This window comes from Pimephales promelas, chromosome 12 (genome assembly GCF_988280905.1).
Source record: "Pimephales promelas chromosome 12, fPimPro1.hap1.1, whole genome shotgun sequence".
NCBI lineage: Eukaryota > Metazoa > Chordata > Actinopteri > Cypriniformes > Leuciscidae > Pimephales > Pimephales promelas.
The window spans coordinates 10,940,195-10,963,620 of NC_142780.1; the positions used below are offsets into that span (position 1 = coordinate 10,940,195).

Sequence of the window (23,426 nt, forward strand, 5' to 3'; positions counted from 1 at the left end):
CAGTAGCCAATGAGCTCGCTCTGCTCAACCTTCAAATACCTGTACTTTGGAAGCATTTACCTTAGCAGTGCAGCGTGCTTTCAGAAACCCTACACTTTCTCCAGCTCCACCAGTATAGATCTGCTACAAGGTAATTCATGTATGTTATATTGTACAGCAGCAGTATGTCTTACTTGCTCACAGCAGTGTGTCGTGTATGTATTGGCAGTAGAAAGTCCCATACTTACTCTGCAGCAGCAATAACATAGCAGATGCCAATCGTACTAGATCCATGCACTCCTAGTTACGAGCTCTGACGTCACATAGCCCAAACCATACAAAACAACAATGGCAGCCCCTACGGATGCAATGTTTCTGCAGGCGGTATACGGTGAGAATAAACTTTAGGACAATACAACGTTAACTAGTTTTCAGGGTTTGACTGCCATTCCAATGTACTTTTACGGGTATAAGTTAGGAAAAACACGGGTTACAGGTTGCCTGGAACGTGGCATTAGTCTCCCCAGGTGTTTCTGATTAGCCACGCCCCCCTTGTTATCTTGTTTAGCTTGTCTGTGTATTTAAGCCCCCATGCTTCAGTTGTTGGTTATCGGTCATTGTTTGCTTGTAGCTGTTTCCTGTAGCTGCGTTTTTGTTCTGTATTCCTGTTTCTGAGTTTCTTTGTTTACCCTGGATTACCCTTTTGTTTGATTATTATTATTAAATAGTGCTTGCATTTGGCTGCCTCAGCGTGCTGAATGCCCAAATGCCTCAGCGTGCTGAATGCCCTGCAGCTCGGTCCGTCACACCAACACCTTTTCAACGAACAACAGCAGTCTGCAGATTCAGATATGAACAGGAAACTCGGCTCCGAATTGAAAGAAAATGAGTGCGTGCACCTGCTTCCTGTTTATACCCACACTGCGGGGCGGGGCGTGTGACGCCAACGCTCATTGGCTCGTTCTGTAGACACTCGTTCTGTAGACACTGTAGACAGATGATAGGGCTCCCTCAAGTAATCCCAATTACTTTGTCACGTCAGTGACTGATAAGGGGCTGCATTTAATGAATGTGAATACAAATATAATGTCACTGATATGACAACTGAATACAATAAAATAACAATATGAATGCCATAGTTTTAATTTTCATAAATTTTTACTCATTTGTACTTCTTTAAATTTGTTAAATTTTGATAGTTTTAGTGCTTTCAATATGTCCATATTGTTTGTTTCAGTGTCTATAGAAAAATAAGTAAATGCACGTGTGGTAGAACCATTTCTTCTTAACGTAAAAATACATACAAATACTCACATACTCTTCCCTTCAGTAAGTTTTTCGTCCTCTTGATTTTAAGATTTCTTTAAGTTGATTGTGTCTAAGTAAACATCTGTGGAGAGGCAGAGAGCGCAGGTGCTTAATGAGCCTCAGGAAAAAAAAATCCATGTGCTTTTCAGGATTAACCACAATCTATGTGTGCTTATGGATTCCAAAAGAAAAGATTATAAGCCACAGCTTTAGTGTGGTGTAAAAATTGAGGTATGACCTCAGAATTGTTCATTGATTTTGTAAAAGGTATTAGGAAAGATTACTTGCTTGTGTTGTGGGTCATATTCAGGAGCTAAATGCAATCCCTAGAAAGCCATAACATCTAGCAAAACTATGGGAAGTGAATGGCAATGAAATAGGATTACTAACAAACCATCCACATTAATGCCGATTTAACAGTCCTGTATCATATTGTGAGGACTATGCAGTTTTTCAAGTAAAGTATTTACTAAAAGTAAATGCTGTTATCAAAACTGTAAAATACTATAGACACACAAAAAGTGTCTGTCCTCTAAATAGTCTTCCATTTTACCCATCTTTTCACCCTCTCCTATTCTGAATTCATTTTCTTAAACTTTCTCCTCCTCTCCCCTCATCTCGTAGCCTGGGAAAACCCAGACCACTTCCGGCAAATTTACATTTGCCCTGAAAGTTAGTCTGGCAAAGAGCTCATTCAAGTCCATTTCCAATCCGTCGAAATCGTGGAACCAATCATAAACGTTGGGGCGGGCTTTACACAATGACGACAGCGCTGGGATGTTGAAGCAGATTTTGTAGCCTACATTACAAAGATGGATGCTGTCATCAAATATCACTTTTTACGGTAGGGGGCGGTAAAACTCCTAAGCGGTGAGCAGCCGGTAACAAGAAGTAGACGAATGAGAACGTCCCCGTCTCAGTTCTCGTGCATACGCCCATAAGGAAGTAATGGAATAGTGGAATTAAGTCGTTATTTATGTTTTTTTCGCACAAAAAGTAGTCTCGTCGCTTGATAAACTTATAATTGAGCCGCTGTAGGCACATGGAATATTTAAACCTTTTCTTTAATGACTTTATGGGCCGTCAAGAGCCAGTCCCTTAGGAAGCCAATGGAAGAGTGATCCAGCTCTCAGATTCAATCAAAAATATCTTTATTTGTGTTCCGAAGATGAACGAAGGTCTTACGGGGTTGGTACAGCATGGGGGTGAGTAATTATTGACTTAATTTTCATTTTTGGGTGAACTAACCCTTTAAGCGATTTGAAAGTTTCCTTTTTGTTAAAAACCGAGCAAAGAACAACACTCGGAGATATTTCTCTGCCGGCCGCCGGTCTGCATACGCCATCTCCTTCATCGCTCTGATTGCGTTTAGGTCTACCCGCGACGTCTGTTGGTGACGCCCCTCTGGAAATGATTTGTCTATGATGCTTTGCCAGACCATAACTCAGTTACAACTGAGAATGGTCTGGTTTTAACCAGGCTACTCACCTTGTTCTGCCTCTTCCACTCCCCACTACCTTCCTCTTCCCCCCTTTTTTATATAGTTAATGTGTGTCTAATGCATACATGTCTATAAAAACAAACAAATATTCCCCGTTTATGTAATCCTTATAAAACCAATGAGAGGTACAATCTTTATCGTCTGAGCTCATTATCTGTATTGTGGTCCTACGCACAGCTTCATCAGGTAACTCTACTACTGCTTTTCAAGAAGAAGACACGCTTGTGAGGAATAAGACTTGAATTTACCTCAGAAGAAGAATGCCATGTGATGATCCTTGACATGAGGAGCAACTATACAGTAGATATGCCACCGCTAACTTAGGCATGACTACGCCACCCTGTTTACCAGGGAAATGTTAATCCTATGGATTAAACATTTTACACAAGAGACACACAAGAACATGATTTGTCAAAAGAGGCCCAGAAACCTGGATACTAATTGTACAAAAGTTTTATTTCAATACTCACATCAATTTTAAAAGACATAAGATAAAACTGAGTCATCAACATTCACGACCAAAGAGACCAAGAAATAAAGGAGATGGCAGGAGATGGAGGCTTAATGGCAGATATACGAATTTCAGTGAGCACAAGGCTCCTATATCACTCAGCATCCAGTGTACAAGTACCAGGACACACACTGCAATCAAATCCAGCAATCACCTCACAGCACTCTGTGACGAGCCCCCCACCACCGCACGTAAGGGCCTACTAGTGGCCTGCCCTGAAGCATCGGCTCCTGTAAAGAAAGCAAAAAATTACAGGTCTCAATACACAGCAAGGACTTGCTACAAACATGCACACATAATCACATTGAGACTAATAAACAAACAAATAAAAAAATTATACTACCACTGATGAAAGTCAGAGTTTGGTGCCACCACTGGGACTATTAATCTCACTGACCTTTTACCAGCACCTTTGGTGTAAATCAGACATCAAACAAATACAATACTGCAAAACAATGACACAGTAAACCAATTAGATTAAAACTTTTAGTTAAGCAACCAATGACAAATTAATGTACTACAAAAAAAGATAAATATACAAAAAAGACACAATTTAAAAGAAGTAGAAGACACTCAGCGATCACAGTGACACACAAGACACTTAGACTAGGCATACACGTGTTGGAAAGAGAGTTTGTTATAAGAGATAATCTAAAGATACAAGCATCAGCGTCAAACAGCGCTGCCCACCAGACGCCACAGCACGTCCATTACTCCTAAAATACAAACATAAGCATATAATTGCAATATATGACAGAATGAGTTTCATGTACCTTTAGTTCATAACCCGTCGCCCATCCACGCATACACAAATCCCACATCTGTGTGCTAACTAATCAGTCAACGCACACACGCGTTATCTCAAAGCATCATGAGACACAGGACCGCAAGAGAGGCAACAACTGCGAACTATCCTGAAACTAAGAATAACACAATCACTTATACACAATCCCGCATCCATGTTCACTAACCAACCAAAGAGCACTTACCTCAAAGCGGAAACAACTACGAAAACCAGAAGGGGTGTTCCCCGATCAATGACGCGACACTCAGACGGCAAGTACACGCAAGAGGTGACTGCAATTCCTTTTTATACCGTCCCCCCTGTTCTGTACTTGATTGGACCCTCACTACTCAAGTAGTGGACCCTCACTACTAATTAAAGAGCCACAATGTGTCCCACTATATATTAGGGCTGTCAATTTAACGCGTTATTAACGGCGTTAACGCAAACCCATTTTAGCAGCGTTATTTTTTTTATCGCGCGATTAACGGTCTGTTTGTCCTAGCAAACTTTGTCGTTTTTTCACATGCTTTTGCAACAGGACGCGGCATGCGTCCTGATCCATTTCGGCATCTCGCAATCGTCATCCACTCAAAGCTGGCTCGCAAGCCGAAACGTGTGTTTGTGGCGTGCCTGTTGTTTTGTTTCCGGTCTAGATCCGCTTGCGCTTTGGTCGAAGAAGCAACAAAACGTCCTCGCGCGGCGCAAGCTATTGAAATGAATGGGTTTCAGACAGTCTATGGTTTCAGAGCGCAGCGCAAGGACGTGTTGTGCCGCACACACTCGTTTCGGCTTGCGAGCAGGCCAAAAAGTAACGTTACTTTTGAGTGGGTGACGAGCGCGAGACGCCGAAATGGATGCCCTAAGATTCTGAATGGAAAGTTTACTTTTAAAAAGTTGCCATATTGTCCCATTGACAAGACCAAGTGATCTGTGTTTTGTCGTTGTGAACTGAGCTATCTTCATCCCAGCACGTTCAGTCTGAAATACCACTTGATGATGGCCAAGCAAACACACACAGATGATGCGAATTCTCCGCCCCCTCACCAATATTAGGACCTCATCAGTATTTCTTTCACCCTTTTATTGATAGACAGTGTTACATTGTGTGAGAGATTATTTATATATGTTAGTGTGGAATTGAACACTATTCCAATGTTATTTTCAATAATAATTTTTCCACTTTTCCACTTTTCCATATTGACAAGAGCATTAAAATGAGAAAATAATGTAACAAAAAGAAATCAAGAGACATTTGGAATAGATAAAACTGTGCGATTAATCGTGAGTTAACTATGACATTAATGCGATTAATCGCGATTAAATATTTTAATCGTTTGACAGCACAAATATATATATATATATATATATATATATATATATATATAGTAGTCATTATGTTCCTGGCTCAGAGCCCTGTGTTAGGAGCACTTTGTAATTGGATGATACTGTCAACAGATGTGTCCTGCAGGTACATAAATTACTAAAGATGTGAGTGGTTCTGCTTGCCTTGAGGAACTTTCTCCCAGACCTCAGATGCCATCATATTCTAGTTCCAAAAGACAATACGTTGGTGGTCTCTTAGATAAACCACCATGGGGGGGGGGGGGGGGGGTCTAAGATCACGCCCTCTGTGTACAATGGCACATCTGATCCTCCTGTTGTCCCAGGGAAAGCTGTTCTCTCTCAGGGCAATTACATCCCTGGACACCTGAATGTGGGAGCAGACATCTTGTCAAGGCAGGAAGAAGTTTGGAGGAAGTTCAGCCAGGCGGAAGTAGACCAGTTTGTATCATAAGAGAACTCACATTGTCCCCTCTGGTTTTCCCCTCACACAGCCAGCTCCTCTGGGAAGCCTTGGCAGAGGCTTTGTCTGTACTAATTTCCCCTGATTGCTCTGCTCCTGTGAGTTCTAGAAAGAGTTCTCCAGGGCGGGGTTTTGCTTTTACTTTTTCTGGCAGCTCTGCTCTGGCCGGCCCGGACCTGGTAGATGGCCTCTACCAGGAGCCCTCTTAGATGGCCTCTCGTGGGAGATTCCCGTCAGGAGGGAGAACACTGTCCTAAATTTTAGAGCTCCTTCCACGAGGAAATTTGATGCTTTGAAGTGGAGAACATTCACTTTGTGGTCCAGACAGCACCAATTGGATCCAGTTGACTGCCCAGTGGCTTCAGTGCTAGAATTCCTTCAAGACCGATTCTTGACTGGGCTTTCCCCTTCTACACTTAAAGTGTATGTGGCAGCAATATTTGCGTTCTATGCACCACTAGACAGTGGCTCATTGGGAAGGCATAATCTGATTACTTGTTTCGTGGGTGGCACTCTGAGTATATACAAACCGTGGTACTAGAAAGGTTATCCTTGGCACCCTTCACGCCTTTGGACTCGGCAAGAGTCTAGCCTTAAAAAAAATGGCGTTTCTGCTGGCAATGACGTCTCTCAAGAGAGTAGAAAACCTACAGGCCTTGTCCGTTGCTCCCTCCTGTTTGGAGTTTGTTCCAGGTGGACTGAAGACGATTCGGTAACACTTTACAATAAGGTTTGTTAGTTAATATTAGTGAACTACATTAGTTAATATGAACTAATAATGAATAACACATACTGCATTTGTTAATCTTTGTTAATGTTATTTTCAACATTTACTAATACTTGATTAAAATCTTTCTAACATTAATTAATGCACCGTGAACTAACATGAACAAATGATGAACAGCTGTATTTTCATGAACTAACATTAACAAAGATGAACAAATGCAGTAACAAATGTATTGCTCATGGTTAGTGCATGTTAGTAAATACATTAACTAATGTTAACTAATGAACCTTATTGTAAAGTGTCTCCGACGATTCTTTACCTGAGACTGGGTATTGTACCTAAGGTACCCACTAATTTGCCCAGTAGTCCTTCAGTCCTTTCATCCTCCTCAAGTGTCAGCCGGACAAGGGAAGTTGCAGTTACTTTGGCCGGTCAGGGTTCTTGAGAATTCAAGAACTTTGTGGAGAAAATCTGACACGCTTTTGGTATCCTTCGGGCCCCCTAACAAGGGCTGCCCAGCTACCAAGCAGACTATAAGCAGGTGGATTGTCGAGGCTGTCTCAAAGACTTATGAGGTGCACTGGCTGCCTTCAACTCTGCCAGTTAGAGCACATTCCACACAAAGTATGGGATCTTCAAGAGCTTTATTGTCGGGGACATCCCTTCAAGATATACATGATGTGGCGGAATGGTCTTCCCCACTTTTGTGAGGTTTTATAGCCAGGACCTTCCGGCCACCCCAGGGTCCCAATCATTCATGTCCTGAGCTGTGCCTTAACAGGCATTTTGTCAGCATGGAAAAGTGGGCATATCGTTCCCCAAAGTGTCATCATTGACGCAGCACGAGTTCCCTAGAAATTCCCATGTAAATCCCATGTCAAAATAAATAAATAATAATAATAATAATAAAAAAATAATAATAATGTTGAGTAATGACTTACCAATGTGTTTTTTGTTATCAGCTTTACCGTTTATCATCAGTTGGAATAAATTGTTTAATTACACTCAAAACTCAGTTTTGTGTCTCTTTATATAGTAAATAGATAAATTCTTTATCCATCAGTCAGAAAGCAGAATCTTTTCTACTGTATGTAATCCCACTCATGTCAGAAGAAGAAGCTTCACTACCTCCTGAAAGCAATGAATCATCCATGATTTATTCATAGACAGCAGATTAATGTTGTACATCTTTTACAAATAAATTATAACTGTGTTTGTTCACTACAGCTCACTGGCCCTCTCACATGCTTGCAGATAACATCTGGACATCAAAATGTTGTATTATTAAACTCCTCACAAATTTGTTTTGCCATTTTAAAAAGAGTGTTTGAAAGAAAAGCCTTGCTGCCAAGCCACTGTTGAAATCTTAAAGTCTGTTTCCAAGAGCTTTGAAATTCACCAGTTAAATATCCAATATGATTTTTGCTTAAATGGCTAGGATTTTTTACAGATTGAACATAAGCTTGAATAACATGTCAGAATGTTTAAAGTTATTCGATTTCCTTGTTTACGACTTTATATAAACAACATCCTGCATGACCAATTAAAAGTCCACATTAAGATTCCCCTTAACCATTAGAGTCAAGGGACACAAAGAATATTTCTGAAATTTCTAAACATATCACATGTGCTCAGAATAATACATGCAATGTCATCTTCCTCATCTACCTAATCTACCTAATAAGTTAAGAATAAAGTTGCAAATATTTGTTGATTTATTGTCACGTATTCATTTTTGTTATTTACTTAATTTAACCTTGCTAAACTTACTAAACCATAACCTTGTTATGTATATAACATAGTACACTCAAAAAATGCTGGGTTTTTTCTGTAAACAAATTGTGTTGATTGTGCTGGGTCAAAATGTTGGGTTGTTTGGGGTACTGTAAACACATTCTTGGGTTACCCGTGCTGGGTAAAATGAGTTGTAAGGGGGTCATTCACAAATAAACATCTTGTTGGGTTATTTTGACCCAGCAACAGGTTACTTTCTCATTCTTTGCGGAACTTTTTGGATTATTCACTTTCAAAGCCTTATTTTTTTTCATATTAAATTCACAAAGCAGTGTGTATCAAATTAATGGAAATGAGTCGTCCATTGTCAAATTTGAGGAAAACTTTTTTTTTTTTCAGGCCCACATAATATTTAGTCACATTTTAAATGTTTGTTGCTATTCTTAATGAATCAGCACATCTCAATAATTGAAATCATAACCGTATAAGAGTTCAAATTAGTTGCTTAATGACTTTTAAAGGTGCATTGTGTAATATTTAGGAGGATCTGTTAACAGAAATGCAATATCATATACACTATGTTTTCAGTGGTGTATGAAGACCTTAATTAATCAACCGTTATGTTTTTTTTTAACTTAGAATGAGTATACATTGTATAATTGTAATAATTACAAAAAATAAATAAATAAAGAGATGTATTAAAAATGTAATATATATATATATATATATATATATATATATATATATATATAATTATATATAATGAATTAAATAAATAAATAAATAAATAAATGAAATCACATATGCCTCTCTGGTTTATTGTATTACAGAGACAGTAATTATTTTACATTCATAATATAACAAATATTTGTAACTAATTTTAATAAGACAATGAGACTGGAAATAACCCAGCACAGGAGTAAGACTTAACCCAGCAGAATGGTCAATTTTATCCACTAGTTGGGTCAAATGAATGACCCAACAATATGGGTTAAATGGAAAAACCCAGCACTTGGGTCAAACCAACCCAGTGTGTGTTCTGTCCTATAGGGACCCAGCAGCGTGGTTAAGGTTGGGTTATTTTTTAACCCTGCATTTTTTAGAGTGTAATATATGTTTTTAGGAATGTTAATGTTATTTAATTATTGTATTCAAATGATATACTTGCCACGGAGAAGAGTTTACCAGAAAAGAGGTAATGTTTGAAAAACATAAAAAAGTACATATACAGGAATATATTAAAAAAATATTTTAGAACCAGATAATTTTTTTTTCTCTTATGTGTGTTTTGGTGTCTTTTATCATATCTATCTGATACCTCCTGGGATTCTTATTGAAAATTAATTATGTCTTTTTGTCTAAAATACTGACATTGACTTCCGGTTTTGGATGCGAATGGAGTAGTCGCGTCTGCCTCGTGCTCCCTGCACAGTTCTTTTATGTTATCAGTTTATAATCCTCTACCGATCTAATCTTTTTTCCTGAATGTAATTAGATAAGTTTAATAAACACGGAAGCAGAAAATGGCATCTAAATCAACCAAACACGCGAAGAAAGACACAATCAAAGACGACGTCCCTGCGGCTCATGGTGAGATTAGCATGTCAGCCCTGACTAGCCTATTGGAAGACCACAGAGCCGCTCTTTCTTCCGATTTCAAAACCGCTTTGACATCCTTAGAGGCAAAACTTGACCTCGTCCAGGCTACAGTGTCGGACCATGAACCACGAATTGCTTCACTGGAATCCAACGCAGACCACCTCAGCGAGCGAATTCACTCTTTGGAAGCGGTACTATGTGCTGATTTGACTGAGAACTACGCTAAACTTAAGGCCAAAACAGCAGACCTGGAGGGCCGTAGTCGGCGTAATAATGTCAGGATTATTGGCTTACCGGAATCCGTTGAAGGTTCGCGGCCCACGGTGTTTTTCTCCGAGATGCTGTCCGAAATTATGGGCGGGCAGATCTTGCCGTCTCCTCCTGAACTTGATAGGGCACATCGGGCTCTAATCGCTAAAACGAAGCAGGGAGGGAGGCCGAGAGCGGTAATAATTCGTTTTCATCGGTATCAGATCAAGGAGGCGGTGATACGTGAGGCCCGTAAAAGAAGAGGATCGTTGATGTATCGTGGCAACCCGATCGCCATCTATGATGACTATAGTCCGGAGGTTCTGGAACAACGCGCTCAATATCGTGGGGTAATGGCAGAGCTTTATAATCTTGGGTTTAAGCCATCCCTTCTTTTCCCCGCAAGGCTGAGGATCCTGACTAAGGAAGGTGAGCAAAAGATGTTTGCATCGGTGGACGAGGCCAAGGATTTTTTGACGGCTCACCGTAGTGCCTCTTAGCGCTTTGACGGTCGTTCAATGCGGTGTGCTTACGACGTTATACGTAACGAGGGAGACATAATTTTTTTTTTTTTTTTTTTTTCTTATTAGCCCTCTGACATTATAAAACGGTTTACGGTTCATTGGAAGTGTTTTACATCATGGGGACATTTCTACGTCTTCAATGAATGTTTGGTAGGACTGTTGTATTTGATCTGATACTCCTATTGAACTGGATTTGTTATGATGTATCTCGTTAAGGCCTACTCTTTGATTTAATCACAAATATTTTTTGCAAGAGATTGATTGCTATTTTTGTTTACTAGGGAATAATTTTTTCTAAGTTTTTTGTATGGATAATATTATCTTTCACAGTTTCACTTATTTTGGCTCGCCCTGAGCTCATTATATTGTTCGAATGTTTAAGTATTCATATTTCGTGAACCAATTATTTAGTTAACTTGTGCCATTGTTCTGCTCATATGTTAAACATACTATATGGTAATGTTATCTGTATGCTGTATAATGAGGATACTTTGCTTTAAGGGACTGAGGATTATATAAGGTTAGGTGAAATAAGGAAGGGTTCAGTTCTGGTGGGTAGTTTTGTTGGTATTGTAATGCTCTTTGAGGGGTGGGTTGATTATGTGGGTGGGTTGGGTTTTTATATGGGATGGCGTCATGCAGACTTAATGACTTTTATGTTTATTTTTTCTTTGTTGATGTTATGTTGTTTTATTTTTTGTAAAAAAAATATTTTTCTCATCTTCCGATTACTGGCCCCTTATAGATATTCTTTTGGGTAGAGAGTTGAGATTTTTGAGTTGGAATGTCAAGGGCTTGAATCATCCAGTTAAGAGAAACAGGGTTCTTGCCCATCTTCGACTGCTCAAAGCAGAGGTTGCCTTTTTGCAAGAAACCCATTTACGCACTGCGGATCACAATCACCTCAATCGTGGCTGGACAGGCCAGATCTTTCATTCCTCTTTCCAGGCAAGGGCAAGAGGTGTGGCTATTTTGATTAATAAGAATGTACCCTTTGTACCAAATGATATCGTATCAGATAAGAATGGCCGGTATATAATTGTTGTAGGCACATTGTGCAATAAGAATGTAACTTTAGCAAACTTTTATGCCCCCAATTTTGACGATGTCAGTTTTTTTAAACATACTCTCTCTCTTATTCCTGATCTAAACTCACATTCCCTTATACTTGGGGGAGACTTTAACTGTTGCCTTGACCCAGTATTGGACCGTTCGTCTTCTAGACCATGCACGGCAAACAAATCCTCTATTTTTTTAAATACCTATTTTTCTGAATATGGTTTATCGGATGTATGGCGGCGCTTGTACCCCCAAAAAAGAGAATATTCTTTTTTCTCAAATGTTCATCACTCTTATTCTCGGATTGATTACTTTATACTAGATAACGATTTGATTTCTAGAGTTAAGTCTTGTGCATATCAAAGTATTATAATATCGGACCATGCTCCTCTTACTCTTGATTTGACTTTTCTGAATTTGCCCTCCCCTAGGAGGAATTGGCGTTTCAATACTTCACTCTTGGCAGATGACAATTTTGTTTCCTTTGTTTCTGACCAAATTCCCTTTTTCCTAAACGTTAATAAATCAGTGGACATTTCAGATCTAACAGTGTGGGAGGCCCTTAAGGCATATATTAGAGGCCAAATTATTTCATATGGTGCTAATAAAAGAAAGCTCTCTAAAGAAAAACAAATCTCACTTGCTAATGACATTTCAAAGGTAGATGAACAATATGCTAGGTCTCCCACGCCAGATCTGTATAAGAAACGTCTTAAACTTAAATCACAGCTCGACCTGCTCTCAACCAATGAGATAGAGGGCCTTTTGAGAAGAACTAGGAGTGTCTTTTATGAAAGTGGGGAAAAATCCGGGAAAGTTTTAGCTAATCAGCTGCGAGGGTTACGTGCAAAACAAATTATAAATGGTCTTCGTCTAGATAACGGGGAGGTCACTACGGATCCGAATACCATTAATGACAAGTTCAGAGATTTTTATTTTACTTTGTATTCATCTGACTCCCCTTCGCAGGGCGATATCGAAGATTTTCTCGGCCAACTAAATGTCCCCACTTTATCTCTGGATGTTCGTAATCTTTTAGAAGCACCGATTACTCAGGAGGAGGTAGCAGCTGCTATCTCTTCTCTACAATCTGGCAAAACCCCAGGACCTGACGGCTTTTCGTCAGAATTCTATAAAAAATTTTCTGTACAACTCGTTCCTTTTTTGACATCTGTTTTTTCTGAGTCTCTTAAGACTGGTACTCTTCCCCCAACGCTAAACCAGGCCTGTATTTCTTTATTACTCAAAAAGGATAAGGATCCCTTAGACTGTGCGTCTTATAGGCCAATTTCTTTGCTCAATTGCGATGTTAAAATTCTAGCAAAGGTGCTTGCCTCAAGACTTGAGGATGTTCTCCCCACTATTGTCTCTCCTGATCAAACAGGGTTCATAAAGAATCGTCAATCATTTTTTAATATTCGCCGCTTACTTAATGTGGTTTATTCTCAGAACCAGGCCATCCCTGAATGTGTTGTTTCTTTAGACGCAGAGAAGGCATTTGACAGGGTTGAGTGGGAGTACCTTTTTTTAGTTTTGGAAAAATTTGGATTTGGCCCGACCTTTCTCTCTTGGATTAAACTACTTTATAGTTCGCCCTCTGCAGTAGTCCTAAGCAATGATCTGTACTCTAGGCCATTTAACTTGCACCGTGGAACCCGACAGGGCTGTCCGCTTAGCCCACTACTATTTGCTCTAGCTATTGAGCCTTTAGCAATCGCCTTACGCCAGAATCAGCAGATCACTGGAATTACCCGTGGTGAGACCGTCCATAAGGTAACTCTATATGCAGACGATCTACTGCTTTTTTTGTCAAACCCACAAGCTTCCTTACCCGCAGCTCTGTCTTTGCTTGAGAATTTTGGTCGGTTTTCCGGTTATAGGCTTAATCTGCACAAGAGTGAATTCTTCCCAGTTAACGAGATAGTTACACAACTTCAGTATTCAAACATACCACTGAAACTAGTTAAAAGTAAGTTCACTTACCTTGGGGTGTGTATTACTCGCCATCATAAGCATCTTTTTAAACATAATTTTGGCATGCTTCTTGAACGGATTAAGAAAGATCTCTCTAAATGGTCCCCTATAAAGATTTCTCTCATTGGGCGCATTAATTCCATTAAAATGGTGGTGCTTCCTAAACTTCTTTATCTCTTTCAGTGTCTACCTTTATTTATTCCCCTGTCTTTTTTTAAGGCTTTGGACTCTGTTATCTCCTCTTTTATTTGGAATGGTAAACACCCTCGCTTACGCAAAGTATACCTCCAGAGACCTAAATGCAATGGTGGTATGTCCTTACCCAATTTTAAGTTTTACTACTGGGCAGCTAATATACGAAATACACTTTACTGGTGGCATTATCATCTTTTGCCCAATAGACCGTCCTGGGTGGACATGGAAATAAATGCTTACAAGCAAATTTCTCTCCCAGCACTTCTTGCATCTAAACTACAATCTACCTCTTGTATTCCGGTCGATTGCCCAGTGGTGAAACATTCGTTGAGGATTTGGATCCAATTCAGGAAGTCATTTGGTTTTAGGGACCCCTCTCTTCTCAGCCCTGTGTACCGCAATCATTTTTTTCCACCTTCTTTGCAGGATGGTTCATTTAAGAGTTTCTCTCAAAAGGGGATAAAATGTTTTAAAGACTTATTTTTGGATAATGTATTTGCCTCTTTTGAGCAATTGGTATCACGTTTTGGTCTTACCAGGTCAGATTTCTTTAGAGTCTTGCAAGTAAGGCATTACGTTAAGTCACTTATACCAGATTTCCCAGCGATACCCTCCGAAAATCCTCTGGATAGGTTCCTTTCATGTAACACTTTGGCCAAGGGCTCAATTGCTACTCTTTACAATTTAATGATTAATCTGGCATCTACATCCCTGGATAATAATATTAAGAGAGCTTGGGAGGAAGACCTTGACAGACCACTCTCCGATGACACTTGGAACTGTGTCCTTAAACAGGTCCACTCATCGTCGATGTGTGCTCGGCATTCACTCATACAGTTTAAAGTTGTACACAGAGCTCATATATCCAAAGTTAAACTAGCTCAAATGTTTCCTGGTACTAGCCCTATGTGCAATAGATGTCAATGTGCTGAGGGAACGTTAATTCACATGTTCTGGACATGCCCTAAATTAGAGTGTTACTGGCGTTCAATATTTCACACCTTCTCAGTGGTTCTTCAGCATAGATTGGAACCAGAACCTATGGTGGCATTATTTGGAGTAGCCCCAGAGGACGTAGGGTTGCCATCATCAATGTGTAAAGTCCTTGCTTTCTCCTCTCTTCTTGCACGTAGAGCTATATTATTAAAGTGGAAAGATCCCTTGCCACCCACTCATACTCAATGGATTAGAGATATAATGTCTTGTCTCTGCCTCGAAAAAATTAGGTATTCACTAAGAGGATCGGAAAAACAATTTTTAAAGATGTGGTGTTCTTTTCTTGACTATGTTGATAAGTCTATTTGAATAAAGCCACTACTATTGTTTTCCTTTATTTATTTATTTTATTATTATTTTATTTATTTATTTATTTTTTTTTTTATAATTTTTTTTTTTTTTTAGGTATTTGGTTAAAGGTTTATGCTTGTAAGTACTGTATGTATGTTCTGTTCTTGCAAGTCTACTTTGTATCAATGGATAATATGGGCGTCATTCTCCATATTGGATGGTGAGGGGTGAGGGGCAGAGAATGTATTGTATTGTAAAAATCAATAAAAACAAACTTTGAACTAAAATACTGACATTTTTCCCCTCACCTAAACCCTCAAAAGACAGTACACTTTCTTTCTTAAAAAAACACGAAACAAAAAGAACAAATAAATACCATGCAACAAATAAGTAATTTTCAATTACAAATATTTTTTTTTGTAATTGAAAAAAATAATTAAATAAATAAAGTCACAAAATATTGTTTTTATGAGTCCAACAATGTATGACACATACCGTTGTGCTTTCTGACTGTGGGTGTCTCTTTACTTTCATTTCATCCATGTCAGCGGCTGATGCCTTTTGAAGTTTTCATGGTCCAAAGTGTGACAACCAAGATGAGTTTAGAACTCTTTCTATAGTGAAATGATATGTCCAAGAGCAATTAAAAATATCTAATGGAGCTAAGCCTTTGATGCACTGTTCTCATCTGACTGTTGAATAGTGAGATTGAAAAAGATGAAGAAACCGAAGGACTTTGCCACTGGGCTGGTAATTGAACGAGGAAGTATGAAAGAGAAGTGAGAAAAAAGAGGTGTGAACAGTGAACACTAGGAAAAGTTGGGGACTTAAGCCCTTCTCTCTGCTGCTAAAACTAACTACATTGACCAAAGTCCCCTCCATTCTAAACATTTGATTGGGTTAGCCAAGCTCTTGTCGAAAATCATTCATTCAGAGCTTTTTTAAACTGGAATGGAACATTTTAAGCAGCTGAAGTGTTGGATGAGAAATGCTGCAAGCTGGTGTCAATAAAATATTTCTGGACTGGAAATTGATTCCTTGCACAATCCTGCTTCACTATTCAAAAGGACACAGTTATTATGATTTTTTTTCCAAGTACAAATTATATCATCAGAATAACAATTTGGAAAAAAAAAACTATTTTTTCATTACCTTGTATAACAACACATTCTCATCCCAAGGCGTCACCTTTTGACCATGCTTCAATATTTGACGCTTTAGGCGCCCTTTAGCGAGCGATCCTACGGCGTCATCGAACTGACGCTAAAGGAAAGCGTCAGTTAGATGACGCGGGTAGGTTTAGGTCTGGGGTAGGGTTACGTGATCCTAGGGCGTCATAACTCACGTAACTTTTCTGTACATCAGAATGAAATCTGAACTTCAGTAGTAATTCACATTGGTAGATTTCAACGTTGACAAAAATAAATAAATTAATAGTTAGACAGACAGACAACTAAATAAATAGTGCAGATTTTTTTTTTTTTTTTTTTGGTATCATCCTATATAAATAAAGGTGACTTGACTTGACTATTTACAGAATATCCACTATTGTTAATTTGTACTTATTTTTAATTTTTTTTTTCTAGATCCTGGCAAATATCATCATTTTCATATGTGGGAACCTGGCAGGAGCATACCATAAACACCTGATGGAACTGGCGCTAAAGCAGACATATCAAGACACCTGCAACTGTATAAAATCACCCATCAAACTGGAGTTTGAGAAGCGTCAGCAGGTTCAGTATCAATCTTGCTTTACTTTCTCTCAGTTCTGATGTCATGATTTATCAGCTGGCTATAGCTGAAGTTGAACGACCAAACAGTCTCAAAAACTGAGATTTTCCAAATTTTCTTTGGCAAACCACTGAATGCTGATGGAGACTTAACATTGGGGAATTTAGCAGTGAACTAATACCGATAATACCAGAAAGCTTTTGTGTTGTGTTTTAGTTTCTTGAGAGAATGACAGAACTAGATTAGATTAGTTTGCTGAGAGAATGACAGAACTAGATTAGATTAGTGTAAAAATAATAGTCCCTCAACCTCCTTGACGTATCACTAAAACATAATGTTTATTTAATCTACCTGGACATTTTTGCAAATGTCTTTATATTTTTGAAAGTACATTTATGTGTGTATATTGTACATTGCATGGAAGCTTGTAAATGTTAAGGTTTATTATGGCTTCTTTTGTAAAGTGAATCAGAATGTTGATAGACTTTACCTTTTGACATAGTTGTTAGTTGGAGGTGTTCAGAAGTTTTTAAAGTTTTTTATTTTTTATTTTATTTTATTTATGTAACTGCACTAAGAATGACTGAATAACTGGGAATTGAGAAACCCTTACATTCAATATAAATTAAATTATGCATTATACTAAAAATAATTCCACATCTTACTTTTACATCTAGATTTTTTGGTTGGAAAGTTTAACATATTTTAATCTCATATTATTACAGCAATATCTTGTATGCTTATACATGGGGCAGTTCTAAGGTCAGTGGATATTCGGGGCTTTAGCCCAAACTAAAATTGGGTATTTTTATTTTAAGAAATTAATTAATTATAAAAGCAATTTAAAGGAATAAAGAAAAAGAAAGGCTTATTATATTAGTGAAATAATTGAAAGTATTTGCAAATAATATATATATATTTTTAAGTATGCATACATTTTCTCTACATGAATCAAGGAAATTATAGAATATTTTCAATTCAAAAAGGCAAAATTTAATAATAAATAAAAAAAAGTTAAGTAATTTGTGTCATTATTTCTATTGTCAAATATTAAATGTTTATCTACTTACATATTACCAGACATTCATTCACTCTTAAAATCCTTCTATTAACGGTAAGACCCACCACCTTTAATCATTTTGACACTGATGAGCTAGACCGCTGAACTTTTAGTCATCCCAACAACAAACAGAGCGGTGCGAAGTGGAGTGTATCAGAGTAGCATCATCTCTTATTTGCATTTTACTTTTATTGCCAATAATAATGACAGGTTTGCCTCTGATTGGCCGATGCGTTCAACAGACATGTCTGGGATTGGCTACAATGCTCAACATTGCAAAATATCATAATATAAAACTGTAATACAATGCAAATGTATGCAGTTTTCGTGATTAGAAAATCGCAGCAGATGTAATCTTATTCACATTTATTTTTCTGATTAATTGTTTTGCTCTATGTTTCTCATAGAAGTATTCAGGGCTTCACTTAAAACAATTAGGACTTAAGCCCCCTTAGCCCAGCCCTAGCGCCGCCCACATATTAGAAACTCTTTTAAAAAACCAGACCAGTCTATACCAACTTTATCTCTAAATTCACTAGAAAATATGAACATCTAGGTTTCCATTCCCCACATGACATCTAAAAAATAAATAAAATGTATCTGATAAAAAAATAAATAAAACATAAATAAATAAAATTAAGCATTTATTTTAGGACTACTTTCAGAAGATTGCATCACGTTCCAATGTCCAACCCGATCTCATGGGAAGTTGTTCGTATTTTACAAGGTGGATAATCCACCAGGAAGGACCCAATCATCACTGGAGTCTAGATAAGTCTTACAAAAACGAATTACGAATTCTTACAAATTAACCACCTCGTAAAATATATACGAATTTCCATGAGATTGTGTTGTAATGTCACAAACTGCATGTTTTGGTTACTTGTTTTCATTTGTAACAGTTTCCCACTCCTCGTTTATCTCCCTGGTTTTTGATGAACTCATCATCACCTGTTTGTCATTTGAGTTCTAATACCTTGTGCATTTTTGGTTCTTCCCATACATTCAGTTAGTGTCTAATATTGATCATGTAAACGTGTAAATGTAAGCTCATTTGTTTATGCCATACATGCTGTTACAAAGCCGTTCGCCTTATGGATTACTTAAAGGTGCAGTAAGCGATTTCTGAGAAATGCTGTTGATATTTTTGAAATCACCAAAACAAAGATGCCCCTTCCCAAAAGGATTTCACCCCTACCTTTATAGCTCCGCCCCCAAACTCATGAACACAATATGCAACACAGGCACCTCCCCCTAATGAGTACGCTCTTACTGCTGATTGGCTACAAGTGTGTTGTGGATCCACTTTCAGCAGTGTTTCTCAGAAATCGCTTACTGCACCTTTAAGATTGCTGTATTAAATAAACTTTTGTTTATTGGAATGCGTTTGAACGTTTTGTATCGTTCTCAAAATAACATGGCCAACTAGGAACTGTCAAGAGGAAAATTCCATCAACATCCCAGCAAGGATTTTTGCAATTAAAAGATGTCTAGCCATTGATGTCAGCCCTGATGTCTAGGCTGAAACAAGGCAAAATAGGTCAGTGAAAATGTTATAGACGTCTGACCATAGCCCAAGGATAGACTCATTAATTAGATAACAACATGTCAAAGAAATGAAACCCAAACACCTTGTAATCACTATTGACTGATCTTGCAAATTATTTTGACAAAAAAACAAAACAACAACAACAAAAAAACAAATTCAAGGTTATTTTTTGGCTAGAAGTGGGTAACTCATAGCGGACTATATCGGGTCTATAGTTAACCTAGGTGATGAAATGACGGCTATTACTTACTGAGATACTTCTGATTCACTTCACAGAAGCCATATTAAACAACATCTACAAGCTTCCAACAATACACATATAATGTACTTTCAAATATATAAAGACATTTGCAAAAATATTCACGTCCATTAAATAAACATTACTTTTGCATGCTACACAATAGGAGATTCAGAGACTATTGTTTAATCAGTTCTTATTATTTTATCATATCACACCAATTAGGGACACAATGTTTTTGAAATTGATTTATCGCCCAGGCTTTCACTACTTTATCCTTATGTTTGACATTATGTTCTCTGTGGGTTCCCTTTGAAATACTGCAAACCTTTGCGGCCTCCTACTCTCAGCCCAGTTGCTCCCAAATGAAACCAGGACGTGTCTGTGATATTAGTTTTCAGTTTAAACAGGGCCACAAAGGCAGATGATGTGACTGAAGCCCAGTGCTGTCTCTGTGAAGTCTAAAGTCTGCTGCTGGTGTATTGGCTGTCTTCCATCAGACTATGTGCTCTGCAAGAGGTCAAACATTGCCTCTCTGGACTTTTCTGGATTAACCTCTTAAGAATATCCTCTCAGGCTGTGGGTGATGAATTGTGCTTTCCACTGCTCAGTGGTCTCGACTGCAGCGTTTTCTGCTGTTGATGTTATTGCAGTAGATCCTAGATTCATCGTATAGCACATTAATTAGTGGAATAAGGGATAACTATTCATTTGTCACAGCTCAAATGAACGTATATGGCTTTTGTGTAGATGCTAATAAAATGATCAGGATTTTAAAATGATTTTTATAAGGCAATTATAGTTGATTAGGGGAAATGTACCAAACCTATTGGGCAATTAACCTTCTTTTGCTTGATGCCAGAGTCAAGCTATCATGAGCTTTCATAATGACTCTCCAGACCGTCCCTGTGAGATCTAATTAAACTCATTCTCACTTTATGCCTAGTGGGGAAATCGAAATTGATTAGAAAAAAAAATGTAATGTGGTTATCTTAGTCTTTTCCTTTTCAAAAAAGTCCACCATAACCCAATTATATCAATTTAACATTACAGATGCCTTTGACATGGATTTTCTTTGCTGCTTAAATGCAGATTATCCACACGCAGATTGCTTAATATTCATTTTTTTATTCTGCTTTATAAAATGTATATAGTTTCCCATTTATCATGAATACTATTGTATGCAGCAGACGTACATTAGAGGCCCTAATTTACTCACGGCAAGGTTCTTTTTTGTTCTTTGTTTAGGGGTAAAATGAAGTTCGAAATAAGTGACCAGTGATATACCAGCCCGTTCTCATCCCAAGTTGTCATATACTGACGCTTTTGACATTTCACATACATCCAACGCACATGGCACCCTTTAGCATCAATATGAAACTCAGATATATATGGGCCAGAAGGCGCCTCCTAGTGGTCTAACCCTAAACCTACCCCAGAACTAAACCTACCACAACCGAACAAAGCTCTGTGCGTGTTATATTGACGCTAAAGGGTGCCATGTGTGTTGGATTTAGATGAAATTTCAAAAGTGTCACTATATGGCGCCCTAGGTTGAGAATGCGTTGGATATACTGTTAGCGACAACCCGATCTCACGACCAAGTCGTACTAATTCGACGAATGATTAAAAAATGGCTAATTCGTAACAATTCATACGACCTCACTCGTACGAATTAATACGATTTTTCTAAATCGTACATATTTTACGAATTGGCCAATTCGTATGAATTTCGTATGTGGGTTTAGACAAATCGTACGAATTAGTACGAGTGAGGTCGTACGAATTAGTACGAATTAGTCACTTTTTAATCATGCGTCGAATTCGTACGAATTGGTTGTGAGATAGTGTTGGTTAGCGAATACCCGACTGCGCCAACAATGCTGAGAGAGGCATTTAGATGAATATGTAAATATGTGCTGAGGGCTTTCCTCTCAATAACAAAATAATCACACAACAAAATTGAGAAAACAGCTCATTTTTTGAATAAAAGAAAATAAAAGAATCTGATTGTCATAGCAACGTTTCCAGGAGATCTGCAATTAGGCACTCTAGTAGTCCATCACGTTTATTCATATAGCAATTTTGTCACGGTTTCACAAGGCTCCACCACCACTGCCACTCAAAGTTTACAGGCTATGTGGTGTGTCCAACACCATATTGGATGTTATTGAGTGCACTGATTCAATCCCACAATGCACCGCAATAACGAGTGTACAACCGATGTATGCTCAATGGCTACCCATAATGCACTGTGAGAGTCACACGGTGAGCATCTCGACAGGAGGTGGCACCACAGCTGAATCAAATCATCAATCCATTTTCCGAACAGCACTGGTCCAGAGTATTATAAATAAATTCCTTTTTCATTTGTTATTAAATTGTTAAATTAAGGCCCTGTTTACACGAGAACGCTCGCGGGTGAAAACGTAAAAATATTTTATCGGATGTGCCTTTCGTTTACACGGCAACGACGTTTTGGGGGCTTAAAAACGCACAAAAGTGAAACCACCCTCCAGAGTGGAGATCTTAAAAACGCTCCACCTCCGCGTTCATGTGTAAAGGGTAAAAAAGGTAAAAGTCTGCTTGACAGTGAAGGTTGTACGCAGGTATGCGGACTTTGTGTTGTTGTGTGGCAGTGAATCACCACCTAGCCACCTGGAATGCATACTACATTGAATTTCACACACTTTTGCACGCGGATTTCCCACCCAAAATGCTCGTCTAAACGCAGAATAAAAAGTGATAACGCAACGCCACTTTTGCGGTTTCTCTTCAGAATCGTTTCGTAAACATAGCCTAACGCCGCCTTCACACTGGCAGTTGAAATCAGCTCTGATGCGGCTGCGAAACGACCGGAAGTCATTCATTTCCTATGGAGATTCGCAGACCGCATGCGAATGGGTCCTAAACGGGTCCGACCGAGTGCGGTGCGTAGAAAATCGTGTCCGTTGGTCATCCGGATGCGTTCAAAAATTTGAACTCGTGCGAAAAGCTACGGACGGTTCCTATCCGACAATTCCAGCAGAAGTTGAGCGTTGCTATGGTACTGATAAACAAACCTGAATTATGAACTTTTAATAAAATAAATTATGATTTTATAACGATAAGTTGTCATGTCATTTTTTATTTTCATGACTTTCTAACGTTTATAAGGGCAGTTAATACAATTAAATTGAAGGTAGACATTGAACTATTGACCACTATATCACATATTTTAGCCGACCTGACATGTCAACGTGTCATCAGAGAGATCATACAGAACTGACAGAATCAAACTTTAATAATAATAATAAAAAAAAAAACAGAATCAAACTTTAATCTCTCTCTCTGCCATTTTTGTTCTACCCGTGTCCGACGCATTTCACTGTGTAGTACGACGTCCGTTGGGAACGTATTGCGTATTACGGAGCTGATTTCAACTGCCAGTGTGAAGGCGGCGCAAGGTTTATATGCTAGTTTCCATGTCAGAGTACAAGATAAATTATTTCATTACTACTGGAGCTGTAGTATTATTAAACAGCAAGCACAAACTATGCAAAATCAGCAGCCCTTCTGGCATTCAGTGTCCGAATTCACTCACTCGTATTCATCAACTCCAAGTGAG

General features: G+C 38.4%; 1 protein-coding gene across 1 annotated transcript in view; it reads left to right on the plus strand.

Moving 5' to 3' along the window:
• adcy2a (adenylate cyclase 2a) overlaps nt 1-23,426 on the plus strand; it is a 186,986-nt gene that overhangs the window by 120,777 nt on the left and 42,783 nt on the right. The window contains exon 4 of the mRNA XM_039694380.2: nt 16,825-16,974. Within this exon, the coding sequence (XP_039550314.1) occupies nt 16,825-16,974 (150 nt within the window). The remainder of the gene's footprint in view (nt 1-16,824; nt 16,975-23,426) is intronic.